Source organism: Apiospora hydei (genome assembly GCF_038363865.1).
Source record: "Apiospora hydei strain CBS 114990 chromosome Unknown utg000005l_segment0_segment0, whole genome shotgun sequence".
NCBI lineage: Eukaryota > Fungi > Ascomycota > Sordariomycetes > Amphisphaeriales > Apiosporaceae > Apiospora > Apiospora hydei.
The window spans coordinates 2,448,967-2,470,273 of NW_027117364.1; the positions used below are offsets into that span (position 1 = coordinate 2,448,967).

General features: G+C 53.5%; 7 protein-coding genes across 7 annotated transcripts; 4 read left to right on the top strand and 3 right to left on the bottom strand.

Annotated features, from left to right (window-relative positions):
- Positions 1 to 1,445: 1,445 nt before the first annotated feature.
- On the bottom strand, positions 1,446 to 3,348 carry PG997_006232 (Actin-like ATPase; the record flags this gene model as incomplete). Its single annotated transcript, XM_066810547.1, has 4 exons — positions 1,446 to 1,918; positions 1,989 to 2,373; positions 2,436 to 2,982; positions 3,041 to 3,348. 4 exons carry the CDS (start codon positions 3,346 to 3,348, stop codon positions 1,446 to 1,448), a joined length of 1,713 nt encoding a protein of 570 aa, XP_066669470.1.
- A 3,661-nt stretch (positions 3,349 to 7,009) lies between these two features.
- PG997_006233 (amidase) lies at positions 7,010 to 8,691 on the top strand (the record flags this gene model as incomplete). Its single annotated transcript, XM_066810548.1, is given in 2 exon segments — positions 7,010 to 7,488; positions 7,506 to 8,691. The coding sequence occupies 2 exon segments, from the start codon at positions 7,010 to 7,012 to the stop codon at positions 8,689 to 8,691; spliced, it is 1,665 nt and encodes a 554-aa protein (XP_066669471.1).
- Positions 8,692 to 9,474: 783 nt separating this feature from the next.
- On the bottom strand, positions 9,475 to 11,121 carry PG997_006234 (Protein lsb5; the record flags this gene model as incomplete). Its single annotated transcript, XM_066810549.1, has 5 exons — positions 9,475 to 9,713; positions 9,763 to 9,919; positions 9,978 to 10,445; positions 10,497 to 10,895; positions 11,110 to 11,121. 5 exons carry the CDS (start codon positions 11,119 to 11,121, stop codon positions 9,475 to 9,477), a joined length of 1,275 nt encoding a protein of 424 aa, XP_066669472.1.
- Positions 11,122 to 12,214: 1,093 nt separating this feature from the next.
- PG997_006235 (uncharacterized protein) lies at positions 12,215 to 13,868 on the top strand (the record flags this gene model as incomplete). Its single annotated transcript, XM_066810550.1, has 2 exons — positions 12,215 to 12,291; positions 12,347 to 13,868. The coding sequence occupies 2 exons, from the start codon at positions 12,215 to 12,217 to the stop codon at positions 13,866 to 13,868; spliced, it is 1,599 nt and encodes a 532-aa protein (XP_066669473.1).
- Positions 13,869 to 14,377: 509 nt separating this feature from the next.
- PG997_006236 (uncharacterized protein) lies at positions 14,378 to 16,865 on the bottom strand (the record flags this gene model as incomplete). The annotated part of the gene is made up of 3 exons (XM_066810551.1): positions 14,378 to 16,541; positions 16,603 to 16,730; positions 16,779 to 16,865. The coding sequence occupies 3 exons, from the start codon at positions 16,863 to 16,865 to the stop codon at positions 14,378 to 14,380; spliced, it is 2,379 nt and encodes a 792-aa protein (XP_066669474.1).
- Positions 16,866 to 17,692: 827 nt separating this feature from the next.
- Positions 17,693 to 19,087, top strand: PG997_006237 (uncharacterized protein; the record flags this gene model as incomplete). Its single annotated transcript, XM_066810552.1, has 3 exons — positions 17,693 to 17,835; positions 17,909 to 18,398; positions 18,425 to 19,087. The coding sequence occupies 3 exons, from the start codon at positions 17,693 to 17,695 to the stop codon at positions 19,085 to 19,087; spliced, it is 1,296 nt and encodes a 431-aa protein (XP_066669475.1).
- Positions 19,088 to 19,671: 584 nt separating this feature from the next.
- Positions 19,672 to 20,867, top strand: PG997_006238 (F-actin capping protein- alpha subunit; the record flags this gene model as incomplete). The annotated part of the gene is made up of 6 exons (XM_066810553.1): positions 19,672 to 19,725; positions 19,808 to 19,826; positions 19,902 to 20,107; positions 20,183 to 20,235; positions 20,321 to 20,458; positions 20,519 to 20,867. 6 exons carry the CDS (start codon positions 19,672 to 19,674, stop codon positions 20,865 to 20,867), a joined length of 819 nt encoding a protein of 272 aa, XP_066669476.1.
- Positions 20,868 to 21,307: the final 440 nt, after the last annotated feature.

The window sequence follows — 21,307 nt, forward strand, 5'->3', positions numbered from 1 at the left end:
GACCGTATGAGGGAGAAAGGAAGAGGTGGGATTCGGGAAAGGAGCAATTTGTCCTGCTTGTCGCTCGCCGCCTCTGCCACGACCAGCAGAGCAATGTGACTGGCTAGCTCCAATCCTTATCTCACCAAACATCGATTGAACCTGAGTCGACTCGGGAGAGGAATTGTAAGTGTCGAGAGCGACTTCGGACGACGGAATGCCTCCTTCAAACTAGCATGACCATGACTGAAATAGACTCCCACGACTCCCCGCGAAAACACTAGACCTGCGGCTTGTCTCATCCGGGGCCCGGATCCCGGGCTGATCCAGCGCCTAGAGCCCTAGACTCCTAGACTCCTACAAGTAGAAACTAAAAAGGTCCGAGCTTCATCGCTTGCCGACACACTCTGCGACTACAGCAGACTAAAGCCTTAGGTAGCACCAGACGTACCTTCCTTCCTTCCTTCATCCGAGGCAGCTTCAGCTTCGTAACTCCGCTCGCTGCCAAGCTGCAGCCAGCTCCTTCCTGCTTTGAGGAGAAAACAAAAGTGAACCAACAGGAAGCCCTTCGACAGCTGCACTACATGTACGGAGAATGGGCAATGGGACGATGCTGCTACCAGGTACCTAGTCAAAGCCGCTGCTGCCATTGGCCATCTTCGCATCCTGCCGTCCCAAACTGGCAATGCGACTCCCTGCTATGTGCAGCTTGGTTAAGTCTTTAACCGCCGTCCACTGTTGCTTGCATACCTAGGTATCTACTTTTTTTTGGCCTGAGATTCACAACCTGCAGAGGGGTGGGGAGGAAGAGGTTCCATCCCCAACGTTGTCACATGGGGAGATATCCTTCATGTTGGGTATTTATGGAGAACCGCCGACACTACCCCCATGGGATTTCCAGCCTGGCCCCATGGGCAAACTCTTTCTAGACTGCCATTGAAGTCGTACTCACTGCGACTCTGTATGCACCTGTAGTGGGGTAAGATCGATTTGTGATATGTCCAGCAGCTGCGACCACAGCAGTCGTCGTCAACGTCGTCGTCGTCTTCGTCGTCTTCGTCTTCCTGTTCGGGATCCACCCCCGACAGGGAACATTACTTGCGCGCTTGTATGAAGTAGAAAGCAACATGTGAATGAATAGGCAAAGAACAAATCACTGAATTATTAGAGGCCATAGGTGATAATGTAATGTGGTTTTGTGAAGTAAGGGTATGATCATTAAGTGTTGCTTGATAATAGTAGTACACACAATCGTTAAAGCTACAGATGTGGATGGATATCTTCCCTTCCGCTCAAAATTATAGGCGGATTAGCCCCTTTCTGACTCCCAGGCAATGCAACCAATCAACGCCTCCCAAGCGCCAGACCCGAACTGGCTATCCCAAAGCCTCCGCTACGCGCTACAATGCAAAAAGACTATGCCCAAAAAGGCAAGCAAATGTCCCCAGACAATGCCAACTGATGACTTAGGATTGAGACTGCTTGATGGCAGTAGCATGCTCCGGGCCATCATCCTCTTCTTGGACAACCCATCCGCGGCTCATCTGCACGGCCCGCTCCCAGTTGGCGTACATGCGCGCCACCTTCTTCTTGTCGTTCACGGGCTTGAAGATCTTGACGTGGTCCTTGATGCGCATCATCTCGGCCACATCCTCAAGGCTGTGCCAGCCACAACCATCGGCAGCCATGCCGGCCGCAATGGCGGCACCCAGCGCCGTGGTTTCGCGCATGGGTGGCCGGGCCACGTGGATGTCAGACACGTCCGCTTGCGTCTGCATGGTCAGGTCGCTGTTGGACATGCCACCGTCAACCGACAGAGAGTGGAGCTTGTGGCCAGAGTCGCGCTCCATAGCGTCCAGAATGGCCCGCGTCTGGAAGCAAGTCGCCTCCAGTGTTGCGCGGGCAATATGACCACGCTTGGTGTGTTGAGTGATGCCGACTAGAGTAAATATTAGTCAACTTGTTCATTTGCATGCCTCTATGGGCCAAAAGGGGGTTGGAATGCTTACAGATAGTTCCCTTGGCATCGTCGATCCAGTATGGCGCAAACAGTCCGCTGAAAGCTGTGACAAATACCAAACCGCCATTGTCCTCGACGCTCTCCGCGAGGGCACTGATACGGTGAGAGTCTCGCTCAAATCCAAGGTTGTTAAGCAAGAACTTGACACCAGAGCCAGCAACGGCGACACTGCCTTCGAGAGCGTAAACAGCTTCGCTGCCCTCGCCAAAGTCGTATGCGACAGTAGCAAGTAAGCCGTACTTGGAGATTACGGGCTTTGTCCCAACGTTGTACAGCAGGAAGCAGCCAGTACCGTATGTGTTCTTTGCCTGGCCAGCGTTGAAGCCACATTGGCCAACCAGCGCACTCGACTGGTCACCCAGGCAGCCACCAATCTTAACACCCGCGAGGGTGCCCTGGCGATTCTTCCATAAGCATCGGGGGAGGAAGATGGCACAATCTTGGGCAAAGCGACCTTGGAGGGGTCGATTTCGAAGAAATTCAACAGTTGGTCATCGTACTGCCGGGTGTGCAGGTTCATGAACATAGTACGGCTTGCGTTGGTGGTGTCCGTAACGTGAATGTTCTTCTCAATACCACCGTTGAGCTTGTAGATCAGCCAAGAGTCGACAGTGCCAAAAGCTAAGCGGCTCTCCTCATACGCCTTGCTGACTTCTCCATGGTGCTTGATCATCCACATCAGCTTAACGCTGGATGGGTATGTACTGAGAGGAAGGCCGCAGAGTTCGGTGAGCTTCTCAGCGCCAGGGCGGTTCTTCAGCTCGCGCACCAGATCCTTGGTTCGGGTATCAGGCCAGACAACAGCCTGGCACAGGGGCTCGCCTGTGTTCTTGTCCCAGCAGATGGTCGTTTCACGCTGATTCGTGATACCGACGGCCTTGATCTGAGACTTGAGGTAGCCCAGAGCGACAAACTTCTCCGTGGCCTTCTCGATGCATTCCTCGACGGTATCAAGGAGCTCGTAGGGGGCTTGGTCGTGCCATCTGCAGAGAAACGATTAGCTACGGTGTTTTGACAAGTCGCATTATAGAAAAGACATACCCTGACTGAGGATACAAGTTCTCGAACTCGATTTGGTGCATGGCGACCGGGTCCGCCCAGCTGTTGAAGATGATGAAGCGAGACGAGGTTGTGCCTTGGTCAACACTGCCAATGAACCAGTCGTCGTGGTTTACTTCTCGTGTTGAGCCATTGCTGGCACCGTTCGAGTGACCATTGGCGTAGCCATTGATGCGGGCATTGAGCTGGTCACTGGGGTGGCCATTGGTATCGGCGCCGTTGGTGTAGTCGTTGGTGTAAGGCGCATCATGGGCACCACTGGCGCCGTCTTCGGTGATGAGTCCAGGCATGTGGTCGTTTGTTCTTGCGCGTTTCGGATAAGGGGACTCAGAATCTGTCATAGAAATGGGGTGGTGTTTGGGTGTGTCTTCCTTGGAGAAGAGAGTTGAATGGTGTGAGAAGGTGGTGGTGTGTTGGGAGGAATGTGTAGAATGGGCGGAGGATTGTCCGGAGAACTCTGGGGGAGGATTTGGCTCTTGAAGTAGTCGTGGGAAGTCGGCCTGTAGTCAGCAACTAGGGTGGTGTCCCCGCGGGCGTAGGGAGGAGACAGGGAAGTGGGCCACGATCCGAGGGTCGGTGGGCTTGAATGGACTGGGTAGCTTGGGGTTTCGAGTCCTGTGGAGGGGACGGTATTGGCGGCCAGATGAGGTGGCTGTGAGTGTGGAGGGTGGAGGAGGAAACAACCGCATACAAGGGGATCGCGATCCGGATGTTGAGCAAGCGTGGGATGGGCGCGCGTAAGCGCAGGCAGGTTGGTTGCGCAATATTGTGGTTCCCCTACAAAGCAGGCGAGGGCTATGAGAACATAATAATAGGGGGCCTGGTACTGCGCACAACAGGCAGGAATATCAGGGCCAAGTAAGACGCCGAGATCATCGTTATTTTTGCCAGCCTGGTGCATACCAAGCACCAACGCAGAGGGCTGGCCCCCTTGGCTTGGAATCTCGTCTAAATGCTGTCCCCAAGTGAAGCTTCCCGTGACTCGAGTCGAGATCTACCACGACTTTGCTACTGAATCCGTATCACCCAGCCCGTCTGCAGCATGTACTCGCCGACGAATGGATTGCGAAATGCGCAGCGCAAAGGCCGAGCAAAAGCAGAAGCCAAGCGAACCTTGGTTGAATGCAGCCCACAAAATTGAGCCGGTGGCAGCTGCGTAGCTCGGAGTACTACTCCTGGTTAGCCTGCAAGTACGTACATCAATCTAGACTGCTACTGCGCATACGCATGTACGCACACAGGCGGGGTAGCGTGGGTTGGGTTGGGATGGGATGGAATGGTAGGCAGAGTTGGGATGTAACTCGACCACTGCCAAACCTCGATGGGGGTTGCGAGACTCGGGGGGCTTGGCTTCTGGGCTTGCACGGCTTGGTGCGTGGAGGTCGGGCTCCTCGCACCTCGATGGGAGGTGGCCACGGACGGTACATACGGGATCTCGGTGAGTGCAAGGATGAAAAAAAAAAGACATCCCAATCTATTTTCCTCTCAACCCTTCGCTGCGATCCGGTTAGCAGGTGGACGATCCCTGTGACGGGCCAATCAAGGCGCTTTCCCGCTGTTCTGGGCTCCTGGAGAACATTGCGGAGAAGCAGCAGGGCCCCCCTGAAGCAGAAGAAACGCCCAGAAAAAACCCAGGCCAGACCCGGGCCACGAGACACCTCGCGGGTTTCAATGGAATGTCCCCGTCCACTTTTGATATCACGGATGGGTTCTATTGCGGGGTCCTCATCTCACAGTATTGTTCATGTGAGTCGAAAGAAAGCAGGGGCCGCAGGAAAAAACCAACATCCCCAGAGGACTATTGGCCGAGCCTGCGCTGAACTTTCCACTTCGGGGAACACCCTATTTCTGGCCCTATCTGTTCTTTCTTTTTGCCCTGCGCCAGTACTGTCCATCCTGTACTGTGCAGCCGTTTGCGCGACGCCACCGTTTTGGACCTGCGTCTGCCAGTTTAACCTCTGGCTCGCTTTTCCTTCCGTTTTGAACCCTCGTCAGTTTCTTCCAGACCGGGGGGTCTAGTGTAGCCTGTTGGTAGGTAGTGGCAAGTGCCTGTTGTCTGTGCCTGACGGCCAGGACAGCACGGCACGGGTAACGGGAGTGCCTTTCCCCAGTTCGCGGCCGTACTCTCGGTCGGTTCGACTGCCTTGGTGTGGTGTTTCCTGTCCTTCAGCCTCTTGATCCTCCCGGGGCTTCTGCCCCGGGCGTGACGTGCCTGGTCCAATTTTCTGTGCCTGATCGGAACCATCTTCGCTCTTGACGGCCTGCTCCACATATATGACAGCAACGCCAGTTGACACACAGTTGTCCTCTCTCCAGTCTGCAGGATGCTAAATGTCAGTTGCCCCAGCCCAGGACCAGGGCCCTGATGATTCAGGTTGCAAGCAATCGACATGCATCGATTTTCGATCTGGATAACCGTGGGTTATTTCCTTTGACGTCAATCCGACTCTACGTCACTCCATGGCTGTGACGGCAAATCCAAAACTCCATGTTCATGTCAGATTGTCGATGAATCCGGAGCAATCTCGAAACAAGAATCAGCCTTCTTTTACCATCCATGCACACCGTAGATCACACATAAGCAGTGACTTCATTGGGGTAGCGTTGGCCAACTACGTGTATAATCAACAGTGTCAAGTATTGCTGTGCAATTCGACTTGGTGGCTCAATGTTCCCTGCCAGTCCAGTATCAAGGCTCCTCGATCTTCCCATCACGGTTACTGCTGGGCCAAGACGCTCGGTGGAAGGTGACTGACTGGACGGCACAGCACATCAAGTGCGTGCACATTGAGCAACCCCGGCAATCGCGACCGCCAGCGAGAAGCAATGTGCAATCCAGACCGACAGACCGTTTCGAAGCGTGCAAGTACCATTGAAGCTGGCGATGTGGGGTGTTCTCTCCTTACAACCAGCGGACAGCACGCATTTCCGTCTTCTAGAAAATCCTCGACGTCATGGTGGCGGCCTCCAAACTCGGCCCGTAATTCGCGCCCCGTCGAGATCGCCCAGCGGCCCAGACTCCCAGTAGCTGCCGGCGCATCAGATAGGCACGCCGGCGACACTGCTACAATGCCGATCGGTTGCCGGAGCTTTTTAGCATGTTGCGCCACATGAGGCACATAGAAATGTCGTCATCGCTCTTCAGTAGGGGGCGATTCTGCGAATAGAGACTTTTGCTCTCCCGGACATTGGAAGTATATGGCTTCATGTAACTACAGCAGGACTGCGTCCGAATCTACTCCTACTTGCTCACTGGCCTACCTTTCACCCGCCCCTTGTGACCGATGGGCTAGAGGTATCATTGCGTCAAATTGGAACAGTTGCGATCATGTACTCGGCAGTTTTTCTTGCATGATCGATCCCCTTTGATGGCGAAAGCGCTGCTTACACTAAATTACGCTGTATGACAACGATCAGGTGTGATATGAAAAGCAGCGCATTCGCAATCAAGAGAACACCTCAGACTACTTGTGGCAGTGTCTGAGTGACCATGTATTCTGTCACCCTCCCAGGGTCCTGCAATAGATATACCGATCGCAGCTGCCACGGTCGAAGCTTGGGTGCAGTTACAACTAAGCAGTGGTTTCTGTGTAGCTTACTCAAGTGATGCATACTGCTGACATTCGGCAATTGCGGTGCATTCAAGGGAGGAGCGGCCAAGCTGCGGGGTGGCCATTGATGAACCGAAGTCTGCGTTGGAAACCCGGTCAGATAAGGTCCTCCACCTCCGGAGCAAGCAATCATGACATGTAAATTCACGACATGATGTGAATGCTGCGGCCGGTATCTATTGTTTATCGCTACTATTAACTGGCTGGACAACCTACGGTCAAACCCTCTATTAAAATGATCAGGGTTCTGGCTCCAAACAGGAGTTGTTCGCAGCATCATTGAAAGCATTGTACTTTTTTCACTGCCCAACTTACTGCCAGCTGCAAACTCCTCCCCATCATGATGACACGACGGTTGCTGTCCATGCTGGTGGCCACATTCTTCCTGAGGCACGTGGCCGCGGCTTACTCCAATCTTGACTCCTTCGACGTCCGCGAGGCCACGATCGACGGCGTACACAATGCCCTCTTCACCGGCATGACGACCTGCCGCGCCGTGGTCTCGGGCTTCCTATCCCGCATCGAGGCCTTCAACCCAACCATCAACGCCATCATCAGTCTCAACCCCGACGCCCTCTCGCTCGCCGACGATCTAGACCGCGATCTGTCGGCAGGAAACGCTACGGGAAGGAGCATGTTCTGCATCCCGATCCTGCTCAAGGACAACTACGACGCCGTGCCCATGAACACGACGGGCGGCAACCTGGCCCTCGCCGGGAACCGTCCCACCGCCGACGCCCCCACGGTCCAGGCCTTCAAGGACGCGGGCGCCATCGTGCTCGGCAAGGCCAACCTGCACGAGCTCGCGCTCGAGGGCCTGTCCGTGTCGTCGCTAGGGGCCAGACCTTTAACCCGTACGACCAGACGCGGACACCCGGCGGGTCCAGCGGCGGCACCGGCGCCGCCCTCGCCGCGAGCTTCGCCGTCCTGGGCACCGGGACCGACACCGTCAACAGCCTGCGCAGCCCGGCCAGCGCCAACAGCCTCGTCAGCGTGCGGCCCACGTGGGGGTTCCTCTCGCGCGCCGGCGTCATCCCCGTCAGCTACACCCAGGATGTCGTGGGGCCGATGGCCCGGAACGTCAAGGACTTGGCCGTCGCCCTAACAGTCATGGCCAGCGTTGGCTACGACGAGGCCGACAACGCCACTGCGCTGTCGCGACCTCCTTCTTTTCTTGGCGGCCGGTCAACCAACAACTGCACGGATTACTCGGCCAGTCTCTACGACGGTGGCCTCGCGGGGTTGCGTGTGGGCGTCCTCGACGGATTCTTCAACCACAGCGACTCGTCCGAAACCAAACCCGTCAACGAGGCCATGTCGGCCATGCTGGGCTTTTTGAAGTCCGCGGGTGTCGAGATCATCAGCGTCACCGAGCCAACCTACAACGCGACCGCCCTCGCAAAACTTGACGTCCAGACCGCCGAGTTCCGCCAGGCAATGAACGCCTACCTCGCCAGCTCGAATCTGAATGGGGCCGCACCTGCCTCGCTCGATGAGCTATATGAGAGCGGCAAGTTCCTCGTGATCCCCGGCCAGTACGGCTACGTCAACACCGCGCTCATCTCATCCACCGGCAACGCCTCCTACGCCGTCAACAAGGTGGGCATCCAGAACCTGACCCTAGCGCTGCACGCCTCCTTCGCCCAGGACGGCCTCGATGCTGTCCTCTACCCGGAGCAGAAGAATCTCGTGGTCAAGCTCGGCGCGCCGTCGCAGAGCGGTCGCAACGGCATCCTGGCGGCCCTGACGGGCTCGCCCGTCGTGACCGTCCCCGTTGGGTTCTCGCCCACGAGCGAGGACGCACCCATCGGCGTCCCCATTGGCATGGAGATCCTGGGCCTGCCTTTCACCGAGTCCAAGCTGCTGAATATCGCGGCGCACATCACCCAGCAGTATCCGGTACGCAAGATGCCCTCATTCGCCAGCCAGTCCGTTGAGACCACATCATATACGCAGGTTCCCATTGTCACACCAAACAACACCAATATACTGGACCAGTATCCCATTGGTGTCCTGTCGTAGTGGTCGGGTAATGTGGCTAGGGTTTGTTGGGCATGGTACATTATTTGCCATTATACCTATTATTATACGGCTACCTTTAAGTAGCAATCAACATGCCTCTGCCAACCTTGTTGCGTACTTGACAACTTCATCCACACGGGTACGAAATTTTCAAGGTGACCGTCTGAAGCTCGCCGGTATCGGTACATGTGATATATTGTGCTATTCAAGCGACTTAATAGCATAACGACAATTTGTGGTAAGAACGCAAATAGGCGATATCCGGAGTTGGCTGATACAGCACTATCCCCTTGATGGCGACAGCGCTGCCCCAACCATGCCATCTGTCCTGTATACATGAGGGAATATGGAGTGCCGTGATATAATGTTTACCGCACTGGACATAATACTTATTTGATTAGATGTGGTGCCTGATTAGACAAATAGACATCGATTATTTGCGGAAAGTACCTATTAGACCAAAGGCGGCGTTGTCGCCACCATGGGGATAAGTAGGAGAACCTAAAAAGGGGTTGTCAACTTTGCATTTCGAGTTCTACGTTGTGATTGAGGCGAGGAAAGAGCTTGATAAATTAAGCATATTATTCCGACCGAGTATGCTGGATACAATAATATTGTGGGAAAGAATCATAGGAACCCCTTGGTTGAATGTGCAAGAAGTAAAGCTAGAACTCGCTTGGCTGGTACGTGGAGAACATAAGCATAGTCGCAGGACGATGCAAATGAGAACGGCTTCCTCCATCACCACTTCGGTTCTCTTTCTCCGGGCTTAATAGTGAAATTTCATTCCACCTCATTCCGGTCAGCAAACGGATCATTCTCATCCTCATCTTCTGCCTCCGAGTCGTCACTTTCGACAGGTGGAGGCGCAGGCCGAGAGGCTGGCTTTGATGAGGTCGATGGCCGAGGAGGAGGTACGGGACGCTGTGGCTGGGTTGGGCTCAAACTTAGGCCAGCCATTTCCGAGGTAGGGCTCTTGGGGCTTGTCGGCGACATGGGTGATTTGCCCTTCTCAGTAGCCACTAAGATTGTTAGTATCACAGGACGCTGTTGCGCATGGTATGTACTTACTCCTGTAAAGATGAGCCTGCTCAGCCATATCATCTTCGGAGTCACTGTCTGCATCGATGGAGCGATCGAGTTGTTCGAAAGTCATCAGTGCCGTAACGAGCTCGTCGTTGGCATGGAGGAGACCGCCGAGATATTCCTCGTCATTCACGTTATGAATCTGCAGTCGTTAGCAAGTTCAGGAGTAACAAAAAGCTTCAGGCTGATAAGCAACATACATATCTCAAAATCTTCCTACGCAACTTTTTGCAGGCCTCGAAACGTTCGACGGCAAGAGCATTGTCAGAAATTCGCTCCTTCTCTCTGTTGATACTTTGCATAGCATTGTTCAAGTTTGTTGTAGCGATAGATGCATCGGCGATGGCTCCTTTTATCGCGGGTTTCTCTGCCTCGAGATTGAACGGCTTCCGTTTCGCCTTATCTTTGTCCTTTTTCTTGTCCTTGGACGAAGAGCTGGAGAAAAACGAGCCCGACTTCGAGTTGGACTTGACGTGACTGAAAGACTGGACGGTCGCAGCTGGTTGCGGAAAAGTAACAGGGGCCTGGGAAGACGAAGCTTGGGGGGTGGGCGAGGCCTTGGACTGTTGCTCCTGTTCATCTTCCGAGTCACGGAAGGGATCTTGTTCAGTCTCGCGAATGACTTTGGATTTGTCCTGCGTTACGACTTGTTTCCGCCGAGGTAGTTCCTGTCAAAGTTAAGCAGAAGGACCTTTTCTAATTAGTAGACTTCATCATACCTTGTAAAGCGCCGCAATGCGCTCCAAGCCTGGCGTGCCCTTGTACTCAGCGGCCCAACTCCTGTAGAGCTCGGAACATTTCTTCTTGACCTCGGGGTCTGACAAGTCTGATGTGCCGCATACACGTAAACGCTCAAGCAACGGCTCATCGGCAAAGGTCTTTTGAAAGCGAGGACCTGCGTTTTGGATCAAGCCATCTAACAATGTCAAAGATCGGATCTGTCGATGTACATTTCCATACTTCAACTTCTTCCGGAGCGCGCGAGCAGCCTCGGTGGGCCCAGCAGCCTGCAGCTTGATGACCTCCACCAGATCCGGGATACCACTAAGGTCATCTTCCTCAAACTGCTCGCTGGTGAGCCGATCAATGGTCACGGTGATGGCAGAATAAGGCTTCTTCTGCAGGCCAAATCAGTTAGCTAAGTCATTCTTCCAAAGGGTCCCAATTTCTCTCAACGGCACAAGTTGTACCAAGAGCTGAGCGTCTACGGCCCAGAGTGTAGAGGGGGCTACCCGGGGCATCGAGTCGCTACGGTCATATCATGTTCTGAAAATCTCACGATGAGATCAAGAGATATGCCTAGGACTTAAGGGAGTGAATGTCCAAGCTCACCTGCGAAAACATGATGGCAAACGATCTCCGAAGCGCCGACCCAGCTCCTTGCCCGCAGTGAGACTAAGCCGAGAGTGTCTTTCGGAACAGGACAAAACGGACTCTTCGGACGCACGAAAGTCCTGTCGAGCTCTTCCGATCTAGTGCCGTCTGATGTGTGCCTGCGTCAGACTGGCGGTCTATGGAACTGGGTTGAGAAAGGGTGACGTAGATAAGATAGACCGCGGGGTAAGTCAATAAAGCAAAAAGAAAGCACCGAGAGGGCTGGGGCAATGCGCGAGCTGCAAGCAGCGTGAGGGGCGTTGTGTATGTAGCAGCGAGACGGTATTCTGGTATCTCGGGAACAAGACAACCGCAGAGGAATCAACCGCATAGCGCGCCCTCAAGAGGGTAACCTACTTGAAACATAGGTTGATTCTATTGTTAGAGACTGGTTGTTTGTGGCTTGTCGGTATGATGCCACCTGTTTGCGGGGGATATACAAGTGGAGTCATATTTGATCCTCTTAGTTCATATAGCCACCTTAGTTGCATATCTGTATCAATCTTAAGCCCGTGCCAATGCTGCTCATCTCAGCCCAGAGTCGTGCCTTCCCTCCCTGGCGCTTTTCTCCATAGTAGTAGCCGTTCTCCAGCTAATGAGTAGACATTTTACTGGTTTGTGAAATATCTCATATCAAGAAAATAGCAATATGTGGCATTTCGGAATGTCAAAGACCACCTACGGCTGCAATCGTACATGAAGATCATAGTTGTCAATGCATCTGCCTGTATGGCATGAGGTGGTGGGCCTCTTGAATGCAGGAGCGCGAGCCGCTTTGCTCCCAACTTTATGTTACTTCCATTCCAAATTTGGTGGGTTCATATTGGCAGTTGCGGAAGGCACGAGGCAGAGGCAAGTTGAAAGAGTTGGCAAATCCGAACATTAACTCCGTCCAGTCGGATGCTTCCATGATACAAACAAGTTCATGCAAACTACCTACATAAGTGGTTTGCTCCCTGTCACGCCTATTACGACCTACCGTTTTTGAGGGTTTCACCTGGGATGCTTATCACACCCTTTCAAGCACAAGGCTTTCTGAATACAAGTCACCCAAGTCGCTGATATGCCGTCCCAGTGGCAAGACAACCACGGCACTGGAGGCTACTTGGGGCACTTTGGTGCACAATGGCCTGACCTCAGGTATAACCCCTGTCTCATGAGTCGGCTTATGAAGTCGTTTGACATATATCTGCAGCGGCGAGAAAGGAAAGGAGGAACTTGCTGCAAATAACTGTGAAGCGTTGGACAGTCATGGATTTCTGCAAACCGAAGGGGCTCTAGCTGCCCAGGGCGAAAGTCGACTCGGCAACCCCTCTGGAGCCACTGGAATTGCCGGTAACAGGAACAATCTTGTATCTTCTCAGATTGAAGAACCGCCCAATAAAGCCCAGGGAAAGCGATCGATATCCCCTAATCCAGAGTGTTGCCCGAACAAAACACCACGTTGCAATTCAGCCACTCCGCGGGAGAGACCCTCGCAAAGCTACCAGATTGCCAGTGTTGGTTCTGTTAACCAAGACCAACAGTGGTCTGGGATGCGTCTTGTCAATGTTTTCCCTGGCTACGAGGACCTTCACAATCATGAGTTCCAGTTCCAGGCTGCAACGACAGGTCTTTACACGCCCCCTTCAACCATGGAACATGGGTATGAGAGCCAACGTATAGACCCAGGTGCTCGATCCCAATTCTCAACCCATGATCTCAGTCATGATCGACTTGGCTCGCCACCACCGAGTATGCTCGAGCCCAAAAAAGCCACCCCAAACCGGGCACAGAACGACTCGGCTAGTGATAGGCATTGGCCATCACTATCCGACTCCAATGACGAGTACCCGATTGATTCAGAGAATGAGAATGACATGCTTCAGCTGTTAGATAGTACCGAAGCATGTATCGAAACACACATACCCCCATCGAGTGTCTTAAACCGGTGGGGTAGAGACTCGAGATCCGCAGATGTGTACGATCAAAACCTACAGCATTCACCCCCGCAACCGCCTGCCAGCCTCGGCGACGAAACCGAGCAAGACCATAAAGACATAGGAGAGGACAACTTCTTGGATGAAGAAGTTGATTGGGATGCCGTGTACGCTATATCAGCGACAATTCCCAAGGACACTTCCTTGGCCAGGTACCAGGAAGAAGAGGAGCCAATTGCCGAGGTTGAAGTCCCAATCGGTGAACAGCAGATGCCATGTGATGGAAGTGAGGACAGACTTGAACCACTCGAGCCTTTTGTACGGTCTCGATTTCCTGGAAAAGTTCACGACCGGTCGGTTTTACAAGTGCTTTCTTCGGAAGTAGTGCTACGGACTTGTTTTCGCACTGGGGAACTCATTGAACAGGCTGCGCATTGCTACAATCATCACCAAGAAGTCGTGTTCGAGCTGTATGCGAAAGTGAATTACTCCAATCGTGAAGGTCTCGGAAGAAAGCAATATTTTCTGCTCGAGGACCTGTTCGAGGACCTCGAGCCTCACCTGTTCGGCACTCTTTCCCAATGGAAACCCGGGACCCTGAAAGATCGACAAAGCCAGGCATTTACTGAGATCACCTCGCACAGATTATGCAGGTGTATGTGTAAAGCAAAAAGGGACTCGAAGGTCGAGATTGGCTGGGTACTTGACATCCTTGATATGAGAGAGTCAGACTGGGATCAAATACAACATGCTAAGATGATTGTTGGTGAGGACAATGGCAAAGTAGCTGATGAATAGGTGTTTGTCTCGGGGTTCTGAAAGCAAATATCGAGATAGTCTAGAATGTCTTCTGTGGGAGGAGATATCACCGAGACAGACCTCGTTCTCATCATCTCATGAGTTGTGGCTTTGGCTTAACATCAACCAGTACATAGCAGATCAGTCGGAATAATGCCGGGTCAAAATATATACAGTTTGACCTCTGAACTAGTATTACACTCCATGGCGTTTTAGAACCCGGCGGCACTTGCAGGCGTTGATTTTAACGTGCGGGAACTCACGGAGGGGGACTCGAATAGCTGCATGTCAACTGTCGTGATACGCATGAGCTATACGAGGCCCCTTGGGAAGGCCTGTACTTGACTTCTAAGCTGTATGCTCTCTCGTCTCCAAATACCGCAGTGGCCTTTCGATGATCTCCAGGTAGTATGTTAGGGTATCAAGATATAAAGAGGAGCTAGTATAAAATACGCTGTCAAGTATCAAACCCCTTGCCATAAATATTCCCTCTGCGCTCATCATGTATTTCAATCACCCCCTATGACCACGCTGTTTCTCTTCTTTGGGTGGTACTCGTGCCTGCGCTCGTAGACGTTGGCCTCTTGCACGCCTATTTGGCCTCTCTTCTCCTCGACAACCGCGAGCAGCTCTGCTCGAAGCCTCTGCTCGAGTCGGTCGAGAATCCATTCTGCCTCCTCCCGCGTGTCCATGAGGGGGCTCCTGTGGCCGACCCAGCTCCATTTATTGCCATCGTCCGCGTCTGCTGCCCCTGATTCGGCTAGAGGCTGCTCGCTGGACGATGAGTTTGGGGGCCAGAGACCTCCCTGGCTCGCTTGAGGGGACTCGCCGGCGACGGTCTGCAGATGTTGGGAATTGTCGTCTTGGCCGTTGATGTCTTTCTTCTCGTTGTTGTTCTTCCTCTTCCTGGGCTTCCGGCTAGCCCTCTGGTGCGTCTCGGCGCTCCTCTCGTCTTCGCCCATGAGCCGCAGATACCATGCCCACTCCTGGAATGTGTACTTGCGGGGCGGGCTGTGCTGCAGGTGCTTCGTCACCCGCGCGATCTCGTCGATGAGGACAAGATGATATTCGGACCGGGTCTTAGGCAGTTCTGACGGGAAGTCCTCTCGCGCTATGGATTCGACGCGACTGGCCAGCGCCAAGCCGTCTTCATTTCCTGTGTTATTTCTTTGCGGTCGAGGTTTTTGAGCTTTTGACTTGGTTGCTTTGGCGATGATTTGGTTTCCACCATGGGCAGGCTCCGAAAAGGCTAACGTGCTCGGCGATTCCTGCTCCTGCGCCTTTTTGGGTGGAAGACTTCCAGTGGGCTCCCTTGCACCAAGTTCAGCGTTGTCATCAGATTCAATCTCATCTTCATCTTGGTCTTCGTCTTCGTCTTCGTCCTCATCATTTTCTTCATCGGAATTGGAAGGCTGAGCGGCGCCCAGAAATCCCGGCGGTCGTTCCTGTATGCTCTCGTTCCTGAAAACCCCACCCAGCGATAGTCTCTTCAATAAGGATTCGATCTCCATCCTAAACCCATGCTCCCCCGGAAGGATGGTAATATTTCCGAGCTTGAGTGTCCCATCTTTAACCCACTTGACCACAGTGTCTCCCGCATTAGAGATGAGCACGGTCATCGTGGGCAAGGCCAGTAGAGACCAGAAGACGAAGAAGGCCTTGCCAGAGTTTGATACGGGCGTCAAGTCGCCATATCCGATTGTGGTCAGCCCGGTGAAGCAGAAGTAGAAGGCGTCGAAGTAGCTCCATCCTTGGTACGGCCTCTCGCACTCCTGGAAGACTTTGGCACCCACCAGCCAGAGCACTAGCCACGTGGAGAGGGACACGGCCAGGGCGGTCCATCGCCTTCTGTTGGATGCTTTGTTCTGGATCTTCCTCATCAGCTCAAATTCCTTTTGCCGCCTTTCGAACTCGGTCCGCATAGACTTTTCTGCATCTTCCGGTCCCGTTTTCGCGGCCCCAGGACCGAAATACCCAATAGGCTCGAGTACGCCGTCTTTTCCCCTGCGGCGCATACGCCGAAGGAGCTGCCGCCTCTCCTTCTCCAGCATCCGCGCGTCCAGTCGGCGCTTTCCGCGGTCCAGCATCAAACTCCGGATCGAACCAATCACCAAACCAAGGCTGATTACGCCCACCAGCGCATAGGGTATGAGCAGAGCTCGACCAAGAGTGCTCAGCGGCGAGAAGTCGCCGTAGCCAACAGTGAACAGTGTGATGTCAGCCCAGTAGACGGCATCGAGATAATCCCAGCCGTCTTCGATCTTGGAGAACACCAGAGCGCCGACCAGCAGATACACCAAGAAAAGGATCGTCTGAAGCATCAGGGTTCGTTGGCTCACGGACAGCTCAAAGTCTTTGCGGTAGTGCCCCGACTGGGCGCCCCATACCGTAACGACCATCAGCGACGCGACTATGAAGTACAGTATAGCAGCAAAGATACCATAGTAGAAGGCCTGCGACCAGACGTACTCGATCTCGGGTTCGACGACCAGAGATCCGCTGGCGGTGGATGTAAGAGCGACAAGGAGGATGGCGGAGATGTACCAGCCGACGATGGTGATGGGCTGTGCTACCGAGAAGCGCACCCGTTTTGCCATGTTCAGCAGCAGGAACATGTTGGATATGATAGCAATGGCCAGCTGGATGGCATTGATCACGGTGAGCCAGGGGGTCCTTGAGATCAAATACGGCTTTTGTCACATCCGAGCCCGGCAGTATATGCTTTCTCCAGTACTGCACCAAAGCGCAGATACTGAAGGCGGATGCCACGGGACCGAGGGTTCCGGCGATCATGGGAAAGGCCGAAGAGGCAAACCACCAGCGACTGCTCTTGCTGTTAGCCAGAACTGCTGTAGGCGATGTCTATTTGGCAACTTAACTTGGATCCAGATAGTTGGGGCCCCTATCGACGATGCCATCTTTGCCTTTATGGCTCGTTCCATCGACAGCCTGAGCCCGGCTATCGATGTTGTCGTTGAGCTCTGCTGCTTCGTTCATGTTGAGCCTCGTTGATCTCCCAATGTGATGGATGATATACTTAGCCCTTTCGGGATGAAGTAGTGACGGCGGGTAGTATTAACCAGCAACGAGCCCGAATGATATACATCCCCTCAGTTGTGTTGTTATAGGACGGAACGCCGGTTGGGTACTGATTCTAGACCACTGCTGGAGGAGGCTGTGCGTGACGATGGCTGGATACTATCAGATATGGGCTTGCCTTGAACAAGAGGGGTATTCTGAGGGTGTCGACTGAGCATCTATAAAGTGTATATACTACTTATCGCCAAGCGCCCCAAGCCTTGGCGGGGAAAACGTCCCCTTAATATGTCTAGATCGGGCGACCAGGTTGATGGGTGTTGGCCAAAAATGGTATGACGTACGCTAGCACCGTAACATCGACGCCGAACTGCTTGATGAGACAGGCCATTGGTTGCGGTGTCCCATGTGGTCATTTGGGTGTCAACTGGGGAGGCCATGACCCCAAGCCGCTGGGAGCTTCGGCTCTGAGTGGACAGCTAAACCCCACTAAGTGACTGATCTTTAGTGGCCGATAGATTAGGCGATAAGCCTAGAAAGTCACTTACAGGGCTAGGCTTGAACGTTTCCAGTATTCCAAGGTTCTTCTTAGTGCTACTTACATCAATTGATGCAATTCTCATGCACCGCGCGACGCGTGACACCCATAGATACTTATCTTAACCGGCAAGCTGTGGCTTTTCACCAGGACAGTGCCTGGGACTCGAGGCTATTTTACAGTGCCTGACTGCTACGGACTACCGCCAGCCATGATTGCTGCCGGCCAGCAATCTTTTCTCTGAACGAGCATGCGAAGATGGCTTCAGGTTCAGGGGATCCTCGGCCGAGCCGTTTGCCAGTCGCGCCGCGGCCTAAGCACGGTAACCCCAGCGCCGAATAACATTGAGCGAGTCAGAGTAAAATGTGGCTCTTCAGGCAGCATACACGTCGAGTAAGTCCCCAAGCATCCCGGAGAGGAAGACTTTGTTCGGCTCGAGAGATTGATGTTGATTTTCCTGGGAAAGCCTGCATAATTTGGCAAAGGTGACTTCGTCAGACCCGCTCATGATATACCTGCCACCCTTTGGGGACGGCCACTCGGAACACCTGAATCAGGTGCCCGCATTTTGCAAGAAATACCTTACAGCTGTCATCAACTATCGCTGGGCCGGCGCTGGCCCTGTTTCGGGCTATGAGGCTGATGAGGACAGCGATCCATCGTCGCATCTCGGGTGGCCCATGCCAATACACGATACTCTGCGCGGCTACAGCTGGATCCTCGAGAACCTTACGCCCCTGACTTCCCCGCGACGAGATGTTTACGTCTTCGGCTCCTATCTGGGTGCCTCGTTGGCCACATCATTGGCTTTGACCGAGAATCATCCTCACCAGAGGACAACCATCCGTGGCTTCGCTGCTTATAACGGCATCTACAACTGGACCATGTTTCTACCCGATCACCCAATCCATAAACTGCCAAAAACCGATCATACAATATTTTGGAAGACATTCTTGGTCAACCGGCGGATCCCCTCTTCCAGGAAATGAAGCACCAAACCGAGACTCTGTTTGCTAACCCTTCTGATCTTTTTGACCCCTTTATTAGCCCCTGTCTTTTCTTCCACACGCCAGGGCTTCTTGTGCCGCCGGATTTCCATTCGTCTGCGGCAACCAGAGCATCCTCTCCACCACGGTCTCTTGATGGGACCGTGGATGTGGTCGATGAGATACTGGCCGGCATGATGGAAGAAAATCCTGACAGGCCTCTACGGCGGTACCCTCTGGTATTCCCACCAAGGAAGTCGACCCTGAAGATTCCTGAATGCCTGATACTGCATAGCACGGCACCAACGCCTGTGTATCCCCATCGGAGAGGTTCCGGGAGACTGAAGAAGATCCCCGTCAGCAACCACTTCCGGACACAGGCACACGAGCTGGCCGCGCTCGTGCGCCGGAGCCTCGAGAAGATCGAGTTCAAGGAGCGCGTGGAGTGGGATGACAGTTTTGGAGGGTTCGGAGGATTCGTAGAAAACATAGACAGGCGGGTGGGCTTGCGAGACGTCGGGTTTGAACGCTCTGCCTTTGAAATACCGGACGATGCGCAAGCAGCCATCAGGGAATGGCTGGAAAACCGCGCGACGATAGATCCGAGAGACCAAGTAGAACATCTTGTTGACCCAGAAAACTTCTGGGGCCTCTACTGAATCCGTATTCATAGAGGCGGGTGCATGGAGAAGATAACTGATATCCCGCGTTCATTGCAAAGCTGCCATCTCTTTCAGGCGGTCGGTTCTGGGATCCTCTCCTAGGCAGCCGACTGGAATAGGAGAGAACCCGGGCCCCTCTGAGCATTGCGGCATTGCTGATGCACCTTGTAGCTAAAATCTGTTGGTTTAAGTCATACGAGCGACAAAGCACGAACGTGTTGTCTCGATTGAACCATACATCATATAAAGAGACATTGAAGTATACATATGTCAATGACCCAGATACCGTAGTCAGGCTGCACCGCTGTGATAAAAATACAACCAAGACTGGACTGGAGGTGGCAGCGATCTCATTGTGCAGGCTGCAGGCTACTCTACTCTGCCTACTGTAACAAGTGCTTGAGCTTTAGCTGTCACCCCCTTGTTTTGGAATTGCAACCCACTCGCTCTGCCCCGCGCTCCGCTTCGTCCCAAGCCAACACCGACTTGCTCCCAGCAATAATTCGGGCGTCACATCATCGAAACCAAACCACCACCAAACAATCACGACTTTCTTGGCGAGCTGACCGAACATTTGGATCATGTCTGCTTTAGAGACCATCGAGTCCTTCGTAGAAGGCGCCCCTCCTGGAGAGGTAACGACCAAACCCCCCTTCCCTTCGACCCAATCTCCTTTACCGTTCGAGCTTCATACTGACGATGCACGCACGAGAATAGCTGGCAGATGTCATTGCTGGTATGCTCCCATGCCCTTTCGCAGGCCGACCTCAATCCTACTCGCGAACACGCTCCTGACCATTTCAATCACCAGACATCAAGGCTTTGACCGTCGCCGATCCGGGCCTCGTCTCCAAGCTCGGACCCGCCTTCGAGAAATACAACGAAGAGCAGTTCGCGACCGTCAGACTCCCAGGTAGCAGCCAGCCCATCATTGTCAGCTCGCACAGCTCGCTCGGCAACGGCCGATACTACGATGTGGAAAGCTCCTCGAGCTTCGAATACGACCATGCGACACAGGTGTGAACCCTTCGTCCGCGAACTGCGACGTGTACCATCCTATGGCCCCCGGAAATGCTAACCGAGCCATTGCAGAAAGCGAGCGGTGCTCAGAGCTACGTGTTGGAGGGCGCACAGGCAGAATTAACGTGCGCATCACCCTCTCCTCCCGAGTGACATTAGATGTCTAAATGGACATAATATTCTGGGACATGTCACTAATGCTGGAGACAGGAAATCGACGCTCAAGACCCTGTCGCCTTACGTGAAGGAGCACTTCCCCAATGCGGCATACGGCGTCTACCCAACCGAGAACGATTCCAAGGTGGCCATTATCATTGTGGCCAACAAGTACAGCCCCAACAACTTCTGGTGAGATATGCAATCCCGGAAAACGCCCGACAATGCACGAGACCTAACCATCGCGAGCAGGAACGGACGTTGGCGATCGCTTTACATCTTCGACCCCTCATCTGGTGCCCTCGAAGGCAGCCTCAAGGTCGATGTGCACTACTACGAGGACGGAAATGTCCGACTGCTGACTAGCAAGCCCGTCTCTACATCGATCTCATCCGGAACCGGCGCAGGCATTGTGAAGGAGATTGGGAACGCCGAGAAGAAGTACCAAGACGAATTGAACAAGGGCTTCACGAGCCTGAGTGAAGGTGCCTTCAAGGCTCTCAGGAGACAGCTGCCGGTGACGAGACAGAAGATCGAGTGGGACAAGGTAGCCAGCTACCGGGTAGGCCAGGACATCGGCGGCGGGAGCTCGAGGCGGTAAGAGGAGAGAGTGTGGTTGGTTGAGCTGTTTCGAGCGTCGGTTGGTGGGCGCAAGTAGGTCATGTAGATCACGTAGTTGCAATCCGGCCATTGTTCTACTTCAGAGTTTCGACTGAGACATGGCAAACCCCGGTACCTGCTCATGGCAGGTTACAACTTTCAATGTCGCAACGAAGAAAACTTTGACAAACGTCCATGCATATTAGATGTCCTGGCCCATGACTTATGCATTTATTTCCGCTGCCTTTCCGACGAACCTCTTGCTGGTTTTATTACTACTATGGGCATACCGTTCCCGATGTCGGGTGTGCATAAAAAGACAGCGAGAAAGCAAATGCCAGGCGAGAGACTTTATGCACCGGCCTAACTTGGACCCCTAATCTTATTAATCTAATAAGGTTCCTTCAGCCGGGCAAATCTTGAGATATGGATCTCTCGCTT